The sequence below is a fragment of the Marmota monax genome, unplaced genomic scaffold (assembly GCF_021218885.2).
Source record: "Marmota monax isolate L192 unplaced genomic scaffold, Marmota_monax_Labrador192_F-V1.1 WCK01_AAM20220418_F8-fsc00082, whole genome shotgun sequence".
In the NCBI taxonomy this organism is placed as follows: Eukaryota; Metazoa; Chordata; class Mammalia; order Rodentia; family Sciuridae; genus Marmota; species Marmota monax.
This window is the reverse complement of record NW_026695207.1, coordinates 8,173,529-8,197,951: the sequence shown is the minus strand read 5'-3', so window position 1 is coordinate 8,197,951 and position 24,423 is coordinate 8,173,529. Positions and strand designations below refer to the sequence as shown.

The window sequence follows — 24,423 nt, the reverse complement described above, 5'->3', positions numbered from 1 at the left end:
GTCTTTCACTTCATGTTTTGTTTTCTTTCTAACTCGGGCCACACACTGCTGCCCAGGCTGATCCTGAGCTCCTGGGCTCAGGTGACCCTGCCTCCTCGGCCTCCCCACCTGCGTGTCCCTCACCCAGCTTTTTTTCTTGGGGTCCTATGAAGTATAGTTCTTGATTTTCACACAGTCCCATTTATTCAGGTTTTTCTTTTGGTACTGTTTTTTGATGCCAGTTTTAATCATTGTCAGATCTAAGATTGTGAGGACTTATTCTTGTGTTTTAGTTTTAACTCTCCATTTAGGACTCTGTCAATGTCACATTATTTTCTCGTTTTGCGTGAGGAAGGGTCCAGCTTTATTCTGCGGCATGTGGATATCCTGTTGGCTCTGCATTGTTGGTTGAAGCACTGCTCTTCCCTATGAGTAGCTGGGAATTCTGGTTGAGAATCAGTTGGCCATAGCATGGTTATTCTTGTGCCACATTTTCTCATTTTAATGCTTTTTAAAAAATACTTTTTTTGTGTGTGTGTGGTGCTGGGGATTGAACCCAAGGCCTTGTGCATGAAAGGCAAGCACTGTACCAGCCCCAAACCCGTTCTTTTTTTTTTTTTTTTAATATTTTTTAGTTGTTGATGAACCTTTATTTTATTTATTTGTATGTGCTGCTGAGGATTGAACCCAGTGCCTCACACCTGCTAGGCAAGTGCGCTACCACTGAGCCACAACCCCAGCCCCCCAAACCTGTTCTTTTAATGAAGGAACTTTTCAACTATTCCAGACAAGTGGAGAGAGGTGTACAATGAGCTCGGTTAATTTGCCAGTGAGCACAGGTGGTCAGTGATCACTGAACCTGGCTCTGCCACCCAGGCCACTTGGCTCCACTGCCTTCCCACTCTGTGTCTGAATGAATCGCTGGCTCGCCACTTCCTTCCTGGGTGTTTTAGTGTGTATCTCTAAAACATGGACTTTAACCAGACTTTCCTGTTTAATCTAAGTTTTTAATTCGAATTGAGAAACTTCAGTATTAAGAAATACTGACTACGGTAGTGGAGTGACTGCTACCAAGGCAGGCAGCAGGGAGCTCTCTGGGGCTGAGGGAGCCTCTGGAAGCTGGGTCCAGGCCTTGCTGGAGAAGGGTGATACAGCCCCTGGATGGCGGGTTCACTGAGCCTCCAGCCTCCCTGGTGCTGAGCAGGACCTAAGGTACCTCCCTTCTGCCAGGTTCCCCAGTGCCCTCTCCTGGCAGGCGAAGTAGTGCTCACGCTTCAGAGAGCCGCTCACAAGGTCCAGCTCCCTCCTGCAGAGCAGGCAAGGAAGCGGGGGGGGGGGGGGGTGACAGTCTCAGTGGTGCCCAGCACCTCCCCTGCTGGTCTTTGGTGTCCACGTAGGTGACAAACCCCATGGGACAGTCTACCATCCTCTATGTATTTGTGGAAAATGAGCGTCTTACCATGCTGTTGCCATTCTCTGTGCTCTCTGTCCAGGTGGCAGGCTCCTCTTGCCCCTGGAATTGGTTCCTTTGGCTTGAAGGCTTCCTTTAATACTGTCACAGCCCCTGCAAGGACCCTCAGCCTTTGTGTGTCTGAAAGTGTCCTCATTCACTTGTGAAGGGTGTTTCCACAGGGTGTAGAATTCTGGGGTTCAGGGTGTTTTTCTTTTAGAACATTAAAGATACAGATTCTCTCTTTCCCCTGCGTTGCCTCTGACAAGGAGTCTGCTGTCCTGGTTTCTGCTTCTCTGTGCCCAATGTAGTCTCTGACTTTTGAAATCATTCTGTTTGCTACTGGTTGTGAGCAGTTTGGTGACCATGTGCTTGGTTTGGTGATCACATACTCTTCCTTGGGTTTCTTGTGCTTGGGGTTCATTGGACTTCTTGGATCTGAGGTTACCAGTTTTCATTACATTTGGAAAATTTTCTGTGCACACACACACACACACACACGTTGTGTTTGGACACGAATACTTATTTATTTATTTTTATGTGGTGCTGAGGATCGAACCCGACTCCTCACACAAATGCAATGATCACCATGGACTGGGGCGTAGGGCCTCATTCAAGGCCTCAGAGCAAGGTCCATTCATTGTAGGTGAGATGCTGGCTTCAGGCTTTTTTGTAGATGTCCTTTATCAAGTCAGTTACATTCCCTTCTGTCCCTAGTTTGATGTAAGGTTTTATTTTTTAGTTATAGGTGGACAAAATATCTTTATTTTATTTATTTATATGTGGTGCTGAGGATCGAACCCAGGGCCTCACACATGCTCGGTGAGCACTGAGCCACAACCCCAGCCCTGCCTTGATGCAAGGTTTCAAATTAGCATATGGATTTGGATTTTGTCAAGTGATTTTTCTGCATGTATTAAGATGGTCAAATCTCTTTTCTGTAGTTTGTTGATAGAGTGAATGCAGTGATTGGTTCTTGGGTGTTGCAGCAACCCTGGATTCCTCTATGATCCCACATAGGTGGAATGTATTATCTTCTTTATATATTGATAGGTCCATGTGCTAACATTTCACTGAGAATTTTAAAAAACTATTTTAGTTGTAGATGGAAACAATACCTTTATTATATTTATTTTTTATGTGGTGCTGAGGATTGAACCCAGCGTTTCCCACATGTGAGGCAAGCACTCTACCAGTAAGTTACAACCCCAACCCCTCATTGAGGATTTTTATGTCTATGTTCATGAGGAATGTAGACCTGTAATTTCCTTTTCATGGGATGTCTTCATTTAAAATGAGGGTAATGATTAACTCATACATGAGTTAAATGTATAAATCTTTCATTGGTTTTCTGCCAAAGATGGTAGAGAATTGGAATTGCTCTTTCTTGAAACTGGTAAAATATACCAGTGAAGCCATTCGGCCAAGATTTGCCTTCTTGTAATAGACAGAGTACTATCCAGGTTATATGTTTCTTTGTGGGAATCAATAGAGTACTCTCTGGGTTATCAATTTATTTATGGAATTCACAGAGTAATACCCGAATTATCTATGTCCTTGTTGGAGTTGACAGACGACTCTCTGGGGTATCTGAGTCTTCGTTGGCATAAATAGAGGACTCTCTAGGTTATCTCTGGTGTGTTGGGGTAGACAGAGGACTCTCTGGAGTATCTGTGTCTTGTTGGAGTAGACAGAGTGCCACAGTCTGGCTGGGCACAAATGCCGCAGTCTGGCTGGGCACACAATCACGAGCCACCACACAGCTTGTAGATTCAAACAGCAACTCTTTATTCCCGAACTCACACCAGCCATCTACAATCACGTTCTGGGGAAATCCACGTTCTCTGCCAAAATCCACCTTCTCTCCCAAATTCACCTCCACTGGGCTTCTATCTCCAAAATATACTGTCTGAATCCCGTGAGAACTCAAGGGGAACTCAGGCAGCAGGATACGCCCTATTCCCAGCAGGAATAATCTTAAACCTTAAACCTGGAACCTAAACTGGGAACGCCCTAAACAAGATTATCTTAAAACCGGGAACACCCTAATCTGCCTTGGTCCTTGAGCAAGGTCACTTACATTCAATGTCACTGCAACATGTCAGCAACATGGGGTACGCTGGCAAGGAAATTGTCATACCTACTTGGCTAATGGCTCCCAGCAACAGAGGACTCTCTGGGGTATCTATAGTGTGTTGGAGTAGATAGAGGACTCTCTGGTGTATCTGTTTCTTGTTGGGGTAGACAGAGGACTCTCTGGGATATCTTTGGTTTGTTGGAGTAGACAGAGATGGTCTGGGGTATCTATGGTGTGTTGGAGTAGTCAGAGGACTCTTTGGGATATCTGTATCTTTGTTAGAGTAGACAGAGGACTGTCTGGTGTATCTGTGTCTTGTTGGAGTAGACAGAGGACTCTCTGGGGTATCTGTGTCTTGATGGAGTAGACAGAGGACTCTCTGGAGTATCTGTGTCTTGATGGAGTAGACAGAGGACTCGTTGGGGGTATCTATGGTGTGTTGGAGTAGATAGAGGACTCTCTGGGGTATCTGTGGTGTGTTGGAGGAGACAAAGGACTCTCTAGGGTATCTATTTCTTATTAGAGTAGACAGAGGACTCGTTGGGGGTATCTATGGTGTGTTGGAATAGACTGAGGACGGTCTGGGGTATCTCTGGTTTGTTGGAGTAGACAGAGGACTCTCTGGTGTATCTATTTTTTTAAAGTGATCTGTGGGTTTTGTGTCTCTCCTAGCTTTCCTATTTCACCTAAATGTTTGAATAACGAAGAGTGTCTGTCTTAGTTGCTGGGTGCCATAACAAAATACTGCAGACTGAATGCTTTGCATAAGGACCGGTCCCAGGATTCTTCAGGAGGTCAGTTGAGGATCAAGCTACATCAGGACTTGGTTTTGGGTGGGCAACTTCTGGTTAGCAGGTGGCCTTGTTCTCACAGGGTGGGACAGGAGCTCAGAGTGTCTCACCCCTCCCTGTGGTGCCAGCCCTATGGGAGCAAGGCTCTATCCAGTAACCTGGTGTGACCCTATCATCTTGCAGGCCCTGGCTTCAATACTGTCCTGGGAAGCATTAGGGTCAGCATAGGATTTTGGGAGGACACAATTCAGTCCATAACAGTATTCTCTTACATTCCTTTTGGTGTCTGTGGGATCTGTAGTGATGTTTTTTCTTTCTTTCCTATAAATCATGACCTTATTTCTTTGATGTGTCTGGCAAGAGGTTCTTCAATTTTGCTGATGTTTTAAGGAACACCTGGAGGTTTTTGTCCTTTACCCTTAGGCTGCAAGTCCCACTGCCTCCTCTTTATTGTTGACATCCTTCTTGATTGGGGTCCATTCTGTCTTCCAGTTGCTTACATTTGAAGTGTAGATTGTTCCGAGATGGTTCATTTTTCCAGTGAGCATTTGATGCACAGATTTCTGTCGGTGCTCATAACTGGGTCCTGTGGCACTGGATGCACTTATGTTTTCGTTTTTGTTCCATTTATAAGAGTACTCCTAAAATTTCTTTGATGCCCTTTCTTTGGCCTGGTTATTTTGAAGTGTGTTGCTTTCCAGGGACTTGGTATTTTCCCGCTGCCTTTCTGGTTCAGTTCTGTGGTCTGTGATTGCTGATGTCCAGGCACCATCTCTCCTGGACAGTGTTCTGCTGTCATTGGACAGCGTGTTCTGCGCGTTCCGTGAGCTCCATCTGCTGCTGTTTGGACATCTGCACCCTTGCTGATGTCCACTATCCTTGTCCTGCTGACCACTGAGAGAGGCATGGCCATGTCTCCAATGTCTCCCTTCAGTTTAGGCACCTTGGTTTTGTGTGCTTGGAAGCCCTGCTGCTGGGTGTGGACACATTTAGGGTGCCATGTCCTCTGGGAGAGGCGACTACTATGCGATGCTGCTTTGTCCCTGGTGATGCTCCTTGTTCTGCAGGCCACCTGATCGGCACCTCATGCGGCTGCCGGTGTCTTCAATTGGCATCTGTGGGGTGGCCCTTCTGTCCCTTTACTCAGCTTACCTCTGTCTTTAGTTCCCAGGGTCCAGCACACATTTCTGGTGTCTTCATGACCACTCCTGGTGCAGTTGGGTGTGTGTCTGTCTCCTCCTCCAAACAGCATGTGCCTGAGGTCAGATGAGGGCGTCTCAGCACCCCCAAGGCCCGGAGCCTGGGCCACTGCCGTTGTCTGAGGAAGTCTAATTAGGGCTTTGATACCCTAACTTCTTGGTAAATCAAGACCCTCTAGGTGAATGGGGCTGTTTCCCTCAGGTGGGGGCAGGTGAACTGGCCGGCCCAGCTGGAGGCCAGAGTGGAGCCGAGCACACAGAGTCAAGCAGAGGCTTTCCACAAAGGGGAGGCCAGTTGGCCCAAGCAGAGGCCATGAAGAGAGACCCTTCACAGCGCGGCTCCTGAAGGTGGCTCCTGGGCCTAGGCCCTCCTCCCCAGTGCCTGTGAGGAACTTTGCTCAGACCAACGGCGGGCCAGTGGCTCTGCTGCAGTCTGATAACCATGCCTAGCTGCCCTGCACTGGGGTCAGGACAGTGTGGACCCCCAGAGCAGAGTGGCCTCAGCTGACCTTCCTGATGCTGGTGGCTTTGGGACATCGTGGTGGACTCTGGAGGGTCACCTGGGGTCCTCTGGTGCTTCCAACTTGATTTGCCCTTTTTCATTTTCAGGCCCAGAGATGATGATCCCACCGGGGGAGTGCACCTACGCGGGCAAGAAGAGGAGGAAGCCGGTTCAGAAGCAGTGAGTGTGACGTCTTCTGCCCGGCGGCTGCCACTGGGGACCTGTGCTTTCACTGAGAAAGGGAGTTCAGGGAGGTGGGCGCAGTGGGGCTGGGCCTGCTGGTTGCCATGCGCGGGTCACCTCTGCTGCTGGCCCTCTGCAGAGGGTGCCAGAAGGGATCTAGAGCCTCATGCCCTTCAACACCTGGGAGGCCCTATGGGGAGGACGCCCAGAGCCATCTTGCAGGTGGTGCCCACGTGGTGAGGAGACTCCCTGGGCTTTTCCTGCCTGAGGGTGTGGGGGATATAGTCAGCACTAGATGGGACCCGGGACTCCTGTGCCCAGGGACACAGACACCTCTGTCCTGGCCCCTCCACCTGCCAGGAGGGCTGCAGGGGCACGCCTCCTCAGGAGGCCCAGAGGCCGTCACCAGCCGAAACTGTGTGTGACAGTGTGGACTGTGGTCCAGTGTGTGATGCCATGTGCGGCTGAGGGCCTCTGTGATGGAGCAGACCTCCTCCGTGAAGTCATAGTGGGTTCAAGTCCCCTGCCCACGCCAAGGCTGGTGAAGCTTCCATTGACCTGTTGGGGGCTGGTTTTGGGGAGGCAGCTTCTCCCTGGTGGCATGTGGAGCTGGAGCCTCCTGGGCTGCAGGCCTGGAGAGGGCTGGGTGGGGTCTGTGTGCCGCAGTCTGGCTGGGCACGATTCAGGAGCCACTTATCAAAAGAAACGAATTTTATTTTTAGAACCACACACACCAAACAAAACAGCGCCTCAGGAAAAACCCTCAGAGCCCAACTGCCACCACCGGCTTCCCACAAGCCTCTCCACCTCCCACAATCCTCCTGCTCTTGAGGCCGATTGGCTGGGTCGCGTGGGTGGAGCCAAAAAAGTCCCCCAATGAGCAGCTCCGTGGTCTGAAAGGGCAGGGAAACAGCCCAATGAGCATCACCGCAGAGGAGTCAATCAGCTAGATGTTGCTGGGCCGCTGTGAGCCAATCATCAGCTGGCAGTCTGAAGTTTGCTGGCAGCTGGAAGTTTGCTGGGGCCCCTTCAGCTGTGGCTCTCAACATCCATCTCCCCCTCTCTGTTTAAACAACAAGCATGTGGCTTAGGGACCATGCCTGCCTTAGGTTGTCCAATAGTACATATGGTCCTTACACGTTATCCGATAAGCTGACCTCAAGGCGTCAGCCTCCTGTCTTAGGTTGGTACCATTGCAATTGGATCTTACCTGTCACTGACTACCGGTCCGGTATACAGCCACACCTGTGGATAGGTCTTTGTATCAGCGGGGGGGTGAGGTTCTTTGCCTCACCTCTGTTTGCCCCCAAATTTTAGCTGAACGACCATGACAAGCAGAAGGGAGGAAGATACACCAAGCCAATTGACGGCTCCTTTTGGAAAAATTGTACCACCGATGACATCATCAGTAAAAATACCCTAACACTACCACAAGTCACTGCACCAACAGATAGTTCACAATGCATCACAGTGCATACAAGTGATACATAGTCCAGGCAAGTTCTGCAAGCAGTTCAGTGATGGCTCCTTTTGGAAAAATTGTACCACCGATGACACCATCAGCATAAATACCCCAACACTACCACAAGTCGCTGCACCAACAGATAGTTCACAATGCATACAAGTGAGTTCACAATGCAAGAAAACAATTTTCTTTTCTTTTTTTTTTAGAAAACAATTTTTTTAACAATGTACCTTATCTTCAACAGAATTATTAAATATAATGAAAAAGAAAGGTGAAAGTAAACAAACAGATCTGTTAACCTCCTTTTTTGTTCATATATTAAAACAATCCTCAACAGCTGCTTACCCAATTTAAATTAAGCCATTTAAATCACGTGAAAAAAAATATTTGGATCCATTTTTTCATGAGCGCTCATCATATATGATATATGGACATACATACATTCAAACATATAACACAAAACACAAGTGTGCACACATAATATAATACATACAACATATAACATAATAGTAAAGGCCTTATAACTTTTTACAGGTGAAATCTCCATTGCAATGTTTAAAAACTCTATAGTCAAAAAAATAGAACTGATCAGCAAAACATTAACCTAGGTCTGTATGAGCTCAAAAAACAAAATAGAACTTCATGATATGGCAAAGGGCAATAATAAAATAGATATTGAAAAAAGCATCCTGGTTCTGTCGCAGATGTAAGGGTAGCCAAACTGGAGTTTTGGATATCAGTTGTTATGGATTTGAGCCAAATCATCTTCTTTTTGGTCTGTAGAAATCGCTTTAGTTAATCTTTCTGGAATCCAAACCAGCTGCTGTTCTCCCTGTGGAAACACATAAACAGACCCCCGACTCCAGACAATCACTGGGTCAGAACCTTAGTTAATCTCTCTGGAATCCAAATCGGCTGCTGTTCTCCCTGTGGAAACACACAAACAGACCCCCGACTCCAGACAATTACTGGGTCAGGACCTTTCCATTGTCCTGTTAGAATATCCTTCCAAAGTACCTTAGGCTTATGTACATTTTTTGGACACATATGTCTTTCCGCAGCACTAAGTCCTGATGAATCCAAATTTAAAAAGTTTAGAGTAAAAAGGGTTATTTTCAGTTTATCTTTGGGGAATATATACCCCTTCCCAATTCCTTCTTTTTGCTTTAATAAGTACATTTTAATAGTTTGATGAGCTCTTTCAACTATGCCTTGTCCCTGTGGATTGTATGGGATTCCTGTTATATGAGTAATGCCAAATGATGAGCAAAATTGTTTAAAAGAGGTAGAGGTATAGCCAGGACCATTATCGGTTTTTAACTGTTTAGGAACGCCCACAGTGGCAAAATTTTGTAAGTAATGAACTATAATATCTTTAGTTTTTTCTCCGGCATGAAGGGAGCCCATCAAAAATCCAGAAGAAGTATCAACTGTAACATGCAAATATTTTAATTTTCCAAATTCTGGCAAGTGTGTGACGTCCATCTGCCAAACATGGTTAGGTATCAATCCTCTAGGATTGACTCCAAGATTAACTTGTGGTAAAAAGGTCACACAATTTTGACATTGTTTTATTATTTGTGTAGCTTGTTCCTCAGTTATTTTAAAATGCTTTTGTAAAGTATTAGCATTGACATGGAACTTTTTATGAAAATTTATAGCTTCTTCTAGTGTAGAGAAAATATGTATGTCATGTGTAGTTTTATCTGCTAAATCATTGCCCAAACTAAGGGCTCCAGGCAATCCTGTATGTGCCCTGATATGTCCTATAAAGAATGGATTTTTTCTGTCCCAGATTAGACTTTGTATAGTGGAAAGCAAAGAGAAAACAGTAGAGGAAGGGGAATTCCTACCAGCATCTTCAAGGGATACTATAGCATTAACTATATACTGACTATCAGAAAATAAATTAAATACAGAATCTTTAAACATCACAAAAGCTTGTAATACTGCATTAAGCTCTACCTTTTGAGCTGATTGTTTGGGTACTAAAAATGTAAAAGTTTGATCAGGTGTAACTATTGCTGCTGTACCATTATTTGACCCATCAGTGAATATATTTGGAGCATTCATGATAGGTGTTTTTCTTGTCATTTTTGGAAAAATTACAGGATGCAATGACCAAAAAGGCAACAAAGGATTAGATGGTAAGTGATTATCAAATGAAACATTAGATTTGCACATGATTATTGCCCAAGTATTTAACTCATTAGCTAACTCATCAATTTGATTCATAGTATATGGAGTAATAATTTTATTGGGAGAAATTCCAAACACTCCCTTTGCTGCTTTTATTCCTTTGAGTATTAATTGTCCTACAGCCTCAGGATACCTAGTAGGAATAGTGTTAGGAGAATAAGATAAATGTATCCATAATAATGGACCTTCTTGCCAAAATACTCCTGTAGGAATATTTTTTGTTGGTAGTACAATAAATAATAAAGGCAAACTTATATCAATTCTATCCAAATGCATATTTTCCATATATGTTTCAATGATTTTTAATGCCTTTCTTGCTTCAGGCGTTAACATTTGGGGTGAATTTGGATCTGATGGACCTTTTAGGATATCAAATAAAGGTCCCAACTCTCCTGTTGGTATACTTAGATAAGGCCTTATCCAATTTATGTCTCCTAATAACTTTTGAAAGTCATTAAGTGATTTGAGTTGATCTACTCGTATTTGAATTTTTGGTGGACGGACCATGGTTGAGGATAATAGAACTCCTAAATAATTAATTGGAAAATTTAATTGTACTTTATCTATTGCTATCTCTAGATTATAATTTTTTAATAAGTTTGTAAGTATGGCATAACATTCTAGCAATGTGTTTTAATCTTTGTGTGCTAACAATACATCATCCATATAGTGAAATATTTGTAGTGTAGGATTTTGATTTCTAAGTGGCTGGATTGCTTTGTTAACATAAATTTGACACATAGTTGGGCTGTTAGCCATCCCTTGAGGGAGTACTTTCCATTCATATCTCTGATCAGGACCTTCATGATTCAGTGCAGGGATAGTAAATGCAAAACGTGGACTATCCTCAGGATGAATTGGAATTGAAAAAAAAACAATCTTTAATATCTATAACTAAAACATACCAGGTTTTTGGCAAAGCAGACAACTGAGGAATCCCCGATTGAGCAGGTCCCATAATAACCATCTCATTATTAATGGCTCTTAAATCTTGCAATAATCTCCATTTACCAGATTTCTTTTTGATGACAAAAATGGGAGTATTATGGGGAGATACAGAAGGTTGTATATGTCCTTCCGCTAATTGTTGTTTGACCAGGTCATGGGCTGCTTGTATCTTTTCTTTAGTCAGGGGCCACTGAGGAACCCATACTGGTCTTTCTGATTTCCAAGTAATTTTTATTGTCTCAGTGGCCCTTTCTGAAAATCCAACCCATGTCTGTCTGTTCCTTGATCTATTTGTATTGGTGCTGCTATACCTTGTTCTTGTTTTTCTAATCTTTTTCCTTTCCTAAAACCTTGTCTAGTCATAATAGTGGGTGCATTTTGGTTGATGTTATTTGTTAATGTCAAACCTAATTGATCTAGGACATCTCGTCCCCATAAATTTATAGGAAGATGATCCAATACATATGGCTGTATAGTTCCTTCACATCCTTCAGGATCCTTCCAATCTAATACCATTGCACTTCTATGGGGATTAGTTGCCACTCCTAGGCCTCGAAGCGTTTGAGTGGCTTGTTGTAATGGCCAATGTTTTGGCCATTCTTGACGAGAGATGATGCTAAGGTCTGCACCTGTATCCAGTAGTCCATTAAATTCATGTCCTTGAATATTTAGTTTTAGCATGGGGCGAGAATCTAAATTTAAAGAAAACATAGCCCAATCTACACCTGTGGAGCCTAATCCCTTGGAACCTCTTTCTACAGCACGACTGGAAAATTTATCATGTAGGCTGGGTATTATTAGTAACTGTGCTATTCTATCTCCTGGTGAAATTACTGATATACCCTTTGGAGAACTGGCTATAATTTTTATTTCACCTTCATAATCGGGATCAATTACCCCAGGACTTATCATAAGTCCTTTTAGAGTAGAAGAACTGTGTCCCAATAATAAGCCTACTGTTCCTTTGGGAAGAGGTCCTTTTACCCCTGAGCTAATGATTTGAACTCCCATTTCTGGAGTTAGTACTGCTCTGGTGGAGGCGCAGATGTCCATCCCTGCGCTCCCTCTGGTTTGTCTGATGAGGGATCTGATGGACAATGTGTCCTGGGCACTACCCTGATGGGGTTGCTGGGTTCCTCCAGTGCTCCGTATATTTGTGGTTTTGGGCCCCGGAGAATTGGGCCCCCCTGTCCATTTTTTGGCAATGGAGCCCAATGCCTTTCTCCATGATATCGTGGATAAACACCTGGTCCTTGTTCGTTTTTTGATAATGGAGTACCCTCTATGGTGGTTTGAGAACGGCATTCATTAGCCCAATGTCTCCCTCTACGGCATCGTGGGCAAATACCCGGTATTCTACTCCTTTGATACCTAGTTTTGTGAAACCTTCCTCCTATGGGGCAATTCCTTTTAAAATGTCCTGTTTGTTCACAATTGTAGCATGTTCTTGGCCTGGCATCTAAAGCCTGTTTTACTGCAGCTGCCACAATTTGCCCTTGTTCATTAATGTCTCTGGCATCTAAAGCCTGTTTTACTGCAGCTGCCACGACTTGCTCTTGTTCATTAATGTCTCTACATAATTTAATATATGTGTTTAAATCTTCATGTTTCCATGGTCTAATGATATCTCTGCACCAACGATTCGCTTGCTCATAAGCCAGGTGTTTTAGTAATGGCATTGCTTGTTCTGTATTCCCAAAAACTCTGGTAGCTGTTTGAATAAGCCTATCTACAAATTCAGCATAAGGTTCATTAGCTCCTTGTATTACCTTAGATAATTGACCTTGTAAACCTCCATGTCCTTGTAAAGTCTTCCATGCCTTAACTGCATCTGCAGCAATTTGTGCGTATACACCAGGATCATATGCAATTTGTTGCTGCTGATCCTCATAAGGTCCCTTTCCTAACAACATATCTAGATTTCTCTGAGGATAACCAGCTGCTGCATTTCGCCTAGCCGTCTCCTTGCAAAATTCCTCATTGGCAACCTTCCATAACAGGTATTGTCCTCCATTTAGCACAGCTTTACACATATTAGCCCAATCTGCTGGCGTCATGTTCAAGTTGTTAATGAATTCGACCAAGCTTACAGTGAAGGGTGCTTGAGGACCATAGGTTGTTACAGCCTCTTTTAGCTGCTTCACTGTTTTGAAGTTTAAAGCATTGTGAATTCGCTGCCCTCCTGCCTCAAATACAGGGCATGTTAATATTTGAGATCTTGTCTCAGGATCCCAACTATCAACTGCGGGGGTTGGAGGCCTCCCAGCATATGGAGGTGGCCTTGTTAGTTGGACACTTACGTCCTCTGGTGATAGAAAGGTGTTAGTAGCAGTCTCCTGTAGAGGTGGTGCTGTTAGTTGGACACTTACGTCCTCTGGTGATAGAAAGGTGTTAGTAGCAGTTTCCTGTTGTAACTTTCCCCCTGATGGCTTTTTCTGCTTTACACTTTCTTTCTCTGTCTGACTAGTTCGAGAGACCTTCTCTTTTAATTGAATTTTTTCCTCTGTCTGACTAGCTCAAGAGACCTTCTCTTTTACTTGAATATTTCTACTATAACTATAATACAACCCAACAAGATGACGCCAAACAAAACTGAAACAGAATGAAACAAAAGTGGAACAACAGAAAATCATTATATCAGCTTTTCTATCCTCCTGAAATATCCATCCATCCTTTCTCCCTATCTATTCCTCAGATGTGAGTGGTTTTTCTTCCATCTCACTCATCTCCAGGGACAGGCATCTTAAAACAAAAGTGAAGCAAAACAAAAGAGGAATCTTAAAATGGCTACCCATCCCCTCGCCCTGCCCTCAGGGGCGAGCAGTTTACCTTATCACTTACCCTCAGTCGCTCCCCATGCGAGCCACCAAATGCCGCAGTCTGGCTGGGCACGATTCAGGAGTCAAAAGAAACGAACTTTATTTTTAGAACGACACACGCCAAACAAAACAGCTCCTCAGGAAGTCCCTCAGAGCCCAACTGCCACCACCGGCTTCCCACAAGCCTCTCCACCTCTCCCACTCCTCCTGCTCTTGAGGCTGATTGGCTGGGTTGCGTGACTATCTATCGGCACAGGTCCTCAGGGGCTGAGCTGGACACACTAAGGAGGAGCTGGGGTGTGGAAGCGTGCTCCGAGGGTGGGGCAGAAGGAACGTAATGGCCACCCAGCTGAAGTGCAGAGCTTGGTGGGCAGTCCGGGGCAGCAGAGGCGAGCTCCCTGCCTGTCGGGCAGAGTGTGAGTGAGCCCTCAGGCATCTGCTTCTACCTGCCCATGTTCTGGACAGGTGAGCCCCTCACCTGGTTGGGACCCCAGGGGACGGCTGGTCTCCACAGTTGGTCCCCTCCCCGAGGCACCTGAGTTTAGCTGCTTCTCATGAATCCTCCTGAGGTGTGTGTGGGTAGACCAGCACAGGCTTCCCTCTTCCTGCGAGTGAGGCGCTGCGGTGGAGCTGGCTGGTGTGTGGCTGAGCAGCGCCGTGCCCTGCCAGCCCTGCTCTGTCATCGGCCTGTGAGTCTGCAGCTGCAGGTTCCTGGGCTGTAGCGCAGATATGCTGTGCAAGTGATGCCCACCCAGGCCTCCCACATGTCCCTGTGGGATGGGGACGTGGGTGAAGGACACACCAGCTGCTGCTGCTCACCCTGCCGCAAGCTCAAGGGCTTTGTCCCATTAGGGTCTTCTGCCCCCATTGCCACCCAGACCTGGTATGGGGCTGCAGCAGGCAAATCAGACCCCAGGCCTGGTGCCAATGTCGGGGGTTGGCGGGGCTGCTGGTTGGCGGCAAGGGCCGGGATCTGGTGGTGTCACCCTCACTAGCATCAGAGCCGGTGCAGTTTAGGCTTCCTACCCCTAGCCAGGAGCTTGTGATGCAGTCTCCCTTCCTTGGCCTAGAGTGCAGTGTCGCCTCCTCGGCCAGGCCTAGATCCACTGTGTCGCCTCCTCCGCCAGACCTAGACCTGCCGCATCTCCTCCCCGGCCAGACTAGAGTTGGCGCATCTCTTCCTCAGCCGGACCTAGAGCTGCCACGTCTCTTCTGGGCCAAGTCTAGAGCTGCTCTGTCTCCTCTGCTGTGAACTCTGGGTGGAAACCCGTGCTCATTTTCCTGAGAGACGATTCATGTTTTTGTGCTTCTTACTGTGGCAGCCTGCTGGGCATCGGGGACCCTCCTGTCCTCTCTAGGGGTGTCTACTTTCCCCAGTTCCCACTTCTCTTGTGGAATCTTTGCCATGCAGAAAACTGGAACTTCTGTGGAGCTGAGTTTGTCATCTTTCCTTTGTGGGTGATTAAACTTTACATCTGATGACAAAGAGCTTCTGTGTTTCCAGTTAAGAGGATTTTCCTGTTTTATCTTCTAACACACACACACTTTTTTAAAAAAAATTTAGACCGTTAAGCAGTTGGACTCTCCCTGAATGGCTTTACTGACTAGCCAGTTTTCACACTGACCTGAGGGGGTGCTGGGCAATGTGGAATTGTGGTTTGAGGGGTAATGTGGACAGTCACTGTGTGAGTCTGCCCTCTTTTACTGAAACAAAGTGCCCCCGCTGGGTACTGTATAGAGAATGAAGGTTGGTGCGGCTCACATTTTGAGGCTGGGAGTCCAAGGTGTGGTTCTGGCTCTGGGAGGCCCCTCAGCTGCCTGGCAGGATGGGTCATGGTGGAGGCATGAGTGGGAGGGGGAAGGACTCCATCAAGCCCTTGGAGAGTGTCACCTTAGGACCTCCCCCGGCCCCGAGGTCCCACATTGAGGCCCAGTGCCTCAGTGGAGACCACGTGGGCCTCCAGCAGGGAGCTCTGGGGCTCTGAGCTCGGCAACTGCTCATGCTCACACGCTTTCAGGCTGTTGTGCAGCGAGGAGGCTGAGGCCAGCTGCTCTGGGGTGGGCGTCCCCGTGAAGGTGGCCGGGTCCATCCTGTGGGAGACCTATTCTGGGAAAGAGCTGCACTTGGCTCTGTTGTTGGCGTCCAGAGAGCCCCTCCTGCAGCCCCTGCTGGTGCTGGCTGCCACATCTGCAGGGCTCTGGCCTCCTTGCCAGGGCTGAGGGCTGTGGCTAGGTGTGGCCTGGCATCCTGGTCTGCACGTGGGTGGGCTCAGGTCTGCCTGTGCCGTCTCCTCCCGGAAGGGGCAGGTGGTGAGGTGTGGAGTGTCGGGCTGGCACACAGCCTCAGAGGGACGTGTGGAGATTCCTGAGCACTGGCACGGGGCCACAGCAGCTCCTGAGCACCCCAAGGCACAGGGTGCAGGCCAGCGCTGGCCCTGGGGGGCCATGTGATTCTCCGTCGCAACTTTCTCCAGAGGTGAAATGCCTGGAACGACTGGTAGCGTGCTCCTCCCTCCACCTCCCGTCCTCTGGGGTGGCTGAGCCTCCCCGGGGACAGTGTCCGAAGCTCGGAGCAGCCTGGAAGTTGCTGCTTCCCTCTTCACTGGGATGTGACTGAGGTACACGTTTCAGTTCAGCGGGTGAAGTGAATGGGCTGATGGAGCCTTGCTGACGAAGCCATTTTCGAATCAAGATCACGAACATTTCCATCACTCCAGGTTTCCCGGTGCCCCTTGGGGACCCCTCCACCTCTGCCCCAAGCAGCCTCTGGTCGGCTTCCTGCTGCTGTGGATGAGTTTGCATTTCCTGGCATGTTGTGCAGATGGGATCGTGTGTTGTGCGTTGGGCTCCTCTGCTGGTGCGGTGGGTCTGGGATCATTGTCCTTCTGACGGCCAGTGGTATCTGGCCACATGGCTGTCCCGAGGGTGTTACGTGCTGGTTCTTCCCAGGTGGGGCAGTCCCTGTGAGCACAGACCTCTGGTGCTGCCGAGGAGAGCGCCCAAGGTGGTTAGAGATGCCCAGGGGTGGGTCTGGGCTCACCACCTGGGGGGACTCCCTTTCTCCTGGAATGCATCAGCCTTGTCAGGCAACAGGGACCCCTGCAGGAGGTGGCGTGAACACAGGGTTTCCATGCACCAGCCTGGGCCAGGCGTCCTTGTCCTGCTGGGCTGTGGCACAGGGAGGTGAAGAACATGTGACCCTCCCCTGCCCTCCTGTCCTCTGCAGCTGGTCTTTTTTTTTTTAATATTTTAATTGTAGATGGACACCAGACCTTTATTTTATTTACTTACTTTTTATGTGGTGCTGAGGATCAAACCCAGTGCCTCACATGTGCGAGGCAAGCGCTCTGCCACTGAGCTACGACCCCAGCCCTGCGCTGGTCTTTGTCCCCAAGCTGCAGCCTGAGGCGTTGGGCACTGGCTTCCTGTGCGTCTTCAGGAAGGGGTTTCAGTTCTCGTCAGCACTTGCGGCTCCTCTGCTCATGTTCCTAGCAAGGCAATTCCAGAGACCAGGTTTCCCGCCCCTGAGGCCAGAGGCTCCTGCCTAATGTGGTCTTTTTCCCACAGGAGGCCTGCCCTGGGGGCCGAGAAGTCAAACCCTTCCAAGAGGCACCGGGACCGCCTGAATGCAGAGCTGGACCACCTGGCCAGCCTGCTGCCCTTTCCCCCCGACATCATCGCCAAGCTGGATAAGCTCTCTGTCCTGCGCCTCAGTGTGAGCTACCTGAGGGTGAAGAGCTTCTTCCAAGGTAGGACTCTCACCGCAGCCACCTGGACCTCATCTGACCCCACCTGTGTCCACCTGAGTGCAATGGGTCTCACCTGGGCCCACCTGTGACCGGGAGAGTGTGGTGTGCGGTGCATGTGCATCTCCTCCTCCCGCCTCCCCAGACTGCCTTGCTCAGCCCATGCTCAGGCCATAGGCTTTCTCTGGGGCCAGGTTACAGGGCCCTGGCTGCTCCTCCACACTCCTAGGCAGGGCCTTTCCACCACCTTGATAGGACGGCCCTAGGTGCACTGAGTACTGGGAGCCAGGGTAGCTCTGAGGAGGCCTGGATAGACCTAGCCCTGGGCTCCCACACCAGGGACTCCAGAGGGGCAAGGGGTCTACTTTATGAAGGAGCAGGCTCAGCCATGGTCAGAGGTAGGTGTCTACTGTTAATTGTGTGATTTGCCCTGGGCACCGTGGGTGCTACAGATGCTGGGGTGCATACCCCCTCTCTACACTCCAGGTCAGGCCCCCTGCCCTGGGCACTGTGGCTGCTGCATCTTCTGGGGTACATACCCCTTGTCTACACTCCAGGTCAGACCCCCTACCCTGGACACTGTGGATGCTGAAGCTGCTGGGGTGCATACCCCTGTCTACACTCCAGGTCAGGCTCCCTGCCCTGGGCACTGTGGATGCTGAAGCTGCTGGGGTGCATACCCCTGGTCTACACTCCAGGTCAGGCTCCCTGCCCTGGGCACTGTGGCTGCTGCAGCTGCTGGGGTGCATACCCCTGTCTACACTCCAGGTCAGGCCTCCTGCCTTGGGCACTGTGGCTGCTACAGCTGCTGGGGTGCATACCCCTGGTCTACACTCCAGGTCAGGCCTCCTGCCTTGGGCACTGTGGCTGCTACAGCTGCTGGGGTGCATACCCCTGGTCTACACTCCAGGTCAGGCCTCCTGCCTTGGGCACTGTGGCTGCTACAGCTGCTGGGGTGCATACCCCTAGTCTACACTCCAGGTCAGGCCTCCTGCCTTGGGCACTGTGGCTGCTACAGCTGCTGGGGTGCATACCCCTGGTCTACACTCCAGGTCAGGCCTCCTGCCCTGGACACCATGGCTGCTGCAGCTGCTGGGGAACATACCCCCTATCTACACTCCAGGTCAGGCCCCTTGCCCTGGACACCGTGGGTGCTCAACTGCTGGGTACATACGCCCTGTCTACACTCCAGGTCTGGCCCCCTGCCCTGGGCCCTGTGGGTGCTGCAGCTGCTGGGGTGTACCCCACCTCACCCACAGTCCAGGTCAGGCCCCTCCCCAGCTGCACTGGCTCCAGGCACCCTGGGCGGCAGGGTTAGTGCCCTTCCCCAGCGGGTTGGGCCTTTGTTCTGTCCATCTCTGTCCACCAGGCTTCTGCTTTCTGTCATACTTAGAACTGTACCTAGTTTCTCCTTAGCATATGACGTAGGTGATGGCCAGGTTCTGTCTTGCCCTCCTGCTTCCTTAGACTTCCAGCTCTGGGTGGTCCTGGGCCGGGATCTCAGATGGCCTCGAGAAGACTACACGTGTGGACTGGGGGCTTTATGCTGCGGGAGGGTTTGGGGAGGCTCCAGCAGCCTCTGCTCTGTGCCTACAGGTTTGCATTAGGCAGGGTGGGTGGGGCCGTGGATGCTGTGGGGCATGGAGAGGAACATGGAGAGGAAGGCTCAGCACTGACATCTGAGGCAGCTGTCCTGCTCTGGTCTTCTGTGGTCCTCTGCCCAGTCTTCTTACCCTCACCCCAATCCCCACAGGAACTGAGTCCCAAGGCACTTGCAGAGCTTGTCCCAAGTGGAAAGGTGACGGCACACTGTGGTTCTTCTCTGGGTTTCCAATTTCTTGTGGAAATGCCCTGGCTTTACCGTTTCTCCACCCAGACCAGGTTCCTCCCACCCAGCTCTGCCTGGGTTGCCTGCGGCCGGGTCAGTGCCCACAGTTTGCACATCTTCTCCAGGAGGGTCTGTGTGTACAGAAGGGTGTGGGTGTCGTCTGACCTTGCCACCTGTGGGCAGCTGGAGTGGAGTCTGCCCTCCAGATCAGATCCGCTCTCCTTGGAGCTCATTTTTATTAATGAACCATGTGAGCTGGGCACAGTGGTGCACACCTGTGATCCCAGAGACCCAGGAGGCTGAAGCAGGAGGGCTGCAAGTTCAAGGCCAGCCTAGGCAATGTAGCGAGACCCTTGTCTCAAAATAAAATAAAAAGGGCTGGGTGTGTAGGTCAGTGGTAGAGGGTTCATTCCACAGAAGTGCTAAAAAAATGTATATATGAAAATAAATAAGCCAAATGGGCTAAGTGAATCCCAGATGCCATGGGGATAGTTAGCAAACATCAAGGACAGGAGGGACAGCCTCCGTGTCTGGGCAGCTTCAGGTGTGGCCACTTCACCTTCCTGGCACTGACACACACAGACTCCACCTCGGGTCAGATTGGGCTTCCTCGCTGGATGGATGAGAAGAGCCCCAGTTCTGCTGCTTCTGGCTGGTCCCCCCTGAACCTCCACACTGAGCGAACAGACAGAATGAATCCCTGACTCACACCTAGCTCCAGAGCTCGTGACGTGAACTGCAGGAATCCTGGGTCGCTGTGCGTGGACTGTGCTGAGAAAGCCCATCCTTGCGGACACAGGCTTGGTAGGAGCCTTGCCACTCTTACCATTAGCTCACTTTATACCCGCCTTGGTTCCTCCACCATCCAGTCTCCACCAAGGATCCTGCACATGATCCTGCCTGGTCCCCTCACGAGGTTCATTAATAAGAAGGACGTTCCACTTGAACAGATCTGGAGGGCAGACTTGAAGGGGACTGGTAAATTTCGAGACTCTCCTGAATTCGTGTGCAGTGTGTGCTTACAAGAGAGTCAAGCTGCAGAGATTGGATCTTCATCTGTGCCTCCTGACTGAGAAGTGGACAGGCTAATGTCATTAAGACTTTATGAAAAGTCACCTTTGGGAAGGACTTGACCTGGAAAGTTCCAGCCTCAGAGGGCAAAGACAACCTGGAGATGTGACAACACGTGGGCACAGGCTGAGAGCTTTTGTTTTATTTACTTGGTTTCTGATAGAGCACTTTCAAGTTGCACAACCCTCTGCTGCTGCCGCCTTCTGTGGGCAACTGTCAGGCTGGGATTTCCCACCCTTGTAAACTCCATCATCCACAGAAGGGGAAGTTCAGGGTAAAGACAACAGTGGGGGAGGTGATGTGGAGGAGGTGGTCACATCCTGTCCTGGGGCAGGAGCAGAGCTGGGCCCCTTCCAGGCCTGAGCTGGAAGTGGGACCTATGGCCCTGGGCACTGACTGGGAGGACCTGAGAGGCCCCAGGCCTGCCATGGGGACGGCATCCTCTAGATGACTCAGGAGGACAGGGGCATTGATCAGAGGTACATTCTGTGGAGATACTGGCCAGTGAGAGGACCGCCCGGAGCAGCCAGCAGAAGGGGAGGCTCAGCCGGGACCCGGGAGGACCTGGAGACGTGGTGGAGTCTCGGGTGTGTGCTGGGAGGCCTGGGGGCTGCCGTGGGAATGTGGCTGCTGGAGGCGGCTCTGGGAAGGGCCGCTGCTCCGGGTTCAGCCTGCGGCACCCATGCCTGGGCCCCTCCTGGAGCTCCTGCCTGGGGTCCCCATGGTCTGCACTCACCCGGTCTGTGCGGGCATATCTGCTGCACTGTGACCCTGGAACAGAAGGTCCCTGACACCAGGAAGGTATGTCCTGGGCCCTGAGTTCAGGGATGTGCCTGAGCAAGTGCTTGAGACCAGCACAAGGTTTCAGGCCGTGGATGGAAGCAGCAGCTTTAAACTGAGACACTGATCTCAGCTCTCCCGATGGCGTTGTCCTTCTCAGCCCAGTGTGGTGGCGCTTCCTGCTCCACAGAAGGCTGAGGCGGAGGACTCCTTGCCCAGGAGTTCCAGACCAGCCCGGGCAGCACAGTGAGACTCATCTCACTGTAGCAGTCACCCCTCTCCTGACAATCCATCTTCATCATGGACCGCGCGCTGGGTCCCCAGCCCAGGTTCTGGAGCTGCCTGGTGGCATTTGGAGATGAGGTCTCTCAGGAAGCAGTTCAGATCAAATAAGGCCCTGAGGGGAATTTTCACCTCATGGGAGGAGACAGACCTGAGGCTCGCCAGGCGTGCGCACCACAGAGGAGCACCACACTTGAAGGCAGCCGTCGCCAACACCCAGATCAGGGTGCCTCTGCGGTGCCTCCAGCCCTGGGCTGGGAGAAGACAAGCCCTGGGTCTGGGTGGTGGCGTTGTGTTACAAGCAGCCTGCGCAGTCTAAGATCTGGGCACTGAACTCCAGGTGGCGGCAGGAGCACCAGGTGTGTGCTGGGAGGCTGTCGGGGCTGCGGTGGAAGAGTGGCTGCTGGAGGCAGCTCTGGGAAGGTCGCAGCTAGAGATCACCTGCCCTCACCACAGCAGGGAGGTCAGATGCAGCATGAGCCGTGATTCTGGTGAGGACTCAGAATGGGTGCATGGCTGGGGACCAGAGGGGGGGGCACACTCCTCAGAAAGTGACAGAGCTTGCTTCATGGTGTTCGTGCTTGGGCAGTAGAACCTGCATGGGATGAGGCTGGATCTTCAGCCGAGTGTCCTCAGCAGGGTGTTGGGGACTGATGCCTCTGCTATGGTAAAACGTGTGAGCGGAGACACATTGTAGGAATCGCTAAACGGAACCAGACCTTGAAGATTTGGAAAGTTCCTGGCCTACTCATGCCCAGCCATTTGCTAAGGCCCCTGTGGGTGTGGACCACAGCCCTAAGTGTCCCAGTAGGACCCAGGGGAGCTGGTTGCACCAGCAGACACTGCCCGCGTGGACGGCAGGAGCAGGATGGACAACAGGACACAGGTGCTCCCTGTTGCTCTGGTGGCAGGGCTGAGGCTGGTCACTGGGCCTGCGGTGCGAGTAGGGGAGTCCTCCTGGGCGCGCCTGGCCTCCTGTAGCCTGAGGTTACCCTGCTTGGCTCTCAGCTGGAGGGAGCATTGCTGGAAGGAGCCTCCTCAGGTCCCATCTAGGCTGATATTTAGACAGCTGGCCTGGAGTGGGTGCTGGAGGGAGGTGAGGTGCGGCAGCTCCTGGGCTGGAGTGGACCCTGCACCGTGGTCGTCGTGGGGTACTCTTGGTGGTCTCCTGGGCTGGTCTTGTTTTCCTTCCTCTCCCAGCTGCTTCCAGGAGGTGAGCCTGGCCCTGGAGAGAGAGACTTGTTCCTTCCCTCCTTGCAGAGCTGGCTCTCCCCAGGACCCAGGGAGGAGCTGGCCTCAAGTCTGTGCTTCCCTGGCAGTGCCCAGCAGTCTGCTCCGTGGCTGGTTCTCCCAGCCTGGGAGTGTCCAGACATCCCCAGGCATCACCATCCTTCCAGCAGATGTACAGCACCTTTGGTCAGGTGGCCCCGGCAGGCTGCTTGAGCATTAAGGGTCGGTCTAGTGACATGCTAAAAATTGAGCTGTCTCAGGTGAGGCCATGGGGCTGCTGTGGGTAGGATACTGGGAGCCAGGTAGACTGCTTATCCCTCGTCCCCTGCACTGGTAGCTGTAGTTCCTGGGTGGGAGCAGCAGGAGAGGAAACAGGCCAGGAACCGTCCCATGAGGCTGGCGTGGCTGTGAGTGGGACCCAGGGGGCTCTCAGGTGTCTTGGGCGACCACCACGCGTCTCTGTACAGCCTGGTGTGGGTGGCACCCTGCAGTTGGTCCCTGGCATTTCCCTCCTTAGCCTGGCCCTTGGTGTCATCTCCAGGCACCTTGGGCAGCATTTGGACCCCCAGCCTAGGGAGCCGCAGTGTGCCCTACCAGGTCCAGGGCTGTGCCTTCCAGCTGCCAAGGTGGCAGGATCCCCACCTGCAGCCCGTGCCCGTGGAGAGCTCCAGGAACATTTGCCCCTTGGATCAGCGTCAGAGGGGTGGTGGCCTCGGGGCCCTCGCCAGCCCTAGGAGACAGACCACTGAGCGGCCTGGGGAGAAGCTGCTGCTCTCATAGTGCAGGAGGGGGAGTGACTCACAGGATCCTCTGAGGACACCCTCCTGTTCACTCTGGATGTGCCTCCTCTGCCCAACTTTCTTTGGGAGAGTGGTATCTGCTGTCCTGGGGCCTCTGCTAAGACTCATACTAAAAGAGCCCCTTCTTCTTCATGCGTGTGGACTTAAATGCACAGTCCTTGCCCCCCTGGGATTCAAAAGTCTCATCTCTTCCATTTCCAGCAAGCAACCAATTCATCCTTCTGCTGACGGCAGCCAAAAATGCAAGATAAAGCAGGCTAACCCTTTCAACATTGATGGATGAGCTGGCAAGAAATTAAGGCGTACTCAGAGATTAAAAACAAGGAAGCTGAGAACACAGAGAGAGCTTAGAAGGAATATCAGGGTGTACCTCAGGCAGAAGGACGGGAGTTCCAGGTGAGGATCTGTGATGCACAAGTGACAAGGAGTGGCAAGGTGGTCACTCGGAGAGAAGCAACCTGAACCCAACTGTGCAAAGCTATGGCAACAACGTAGTGAGAGCAGAACAGGAATACAGGTGTGGCCATATGGTGTGTGGCTCTGAGGAGGGCGATTCAGGTCAGAGCATTCTCAGGTCCTGGTGTTGACCCTGGAGGCTGATTCTCTAACTTCCATATGGAAGTGGACTTTAATTTTCAAACTAATGGAAAGGAAAAAATGAGAAGGAGATAATGTGGTCCGAAGGAAAAGACAAGAAAGTAGGGGAAAAACACTACAGGGGTGGAACAGATAGGCAGCACAACAATAAACGTGAATGGACTAAGCCTGCCATGTAAAAGGTAGAGATCGTTGGCGTAGATCACACACGCTATTCACAGAAAGCCCATCTGATACTCCAGGGTGCAGGAAGGGCAGAAATAAATGACAGGAAAGGTACTGCAAGAAGTCTGATGACAGTATGCTTCTTTCAAAACATTGATTTTGGTCTAAAATGTTTATTGGAGTTAGAGCTGGCAGGGGAGAGATTTTTCAACATAATTATTAAACAGTTAATCTCATCAGGTGGATAAAATAATTCTAAATTAGTATACTTCTAATATCTCAAAATGTATCAAGCAAATATTGACAGAACTA

The 24,423-nt window shown here is 50.3% G+C and overlaps 1 protein-coding gene across 2 annotated transcripts in view; it reads left to right on the top strand.

Annotated features, from left to right (window-relative positions):
* The window catches only part of Ahrr (aryl hydrocarbon receptor repressor), a 94,945-nt gene that overhangs the window by 4,091 nt on the left and 66,431 nt on the right, over nt 1-24,423 (top strand). The window contains exons 2-3 of one of the 2 annotated variants that reach the window (XM_046430314.1): nt 6,106-6,178; nt 17,180-17,361. In XM_046430314.1, coding sequence (XP_046286270.1) covers nt 6,114-6,178; nt 17,180-17,361 — 247 coding nt within the window. In that variant the 5' untranslated portion in view covers nt 6,106-6,113. Of the gene's footprint in view, nt 1-6,105; nt 6,179-17,179; nt 17,362-24,423 lie in introns of those variants that run through there. The other variant, XM_058574518.1, reaches the window with a different exon arrangement.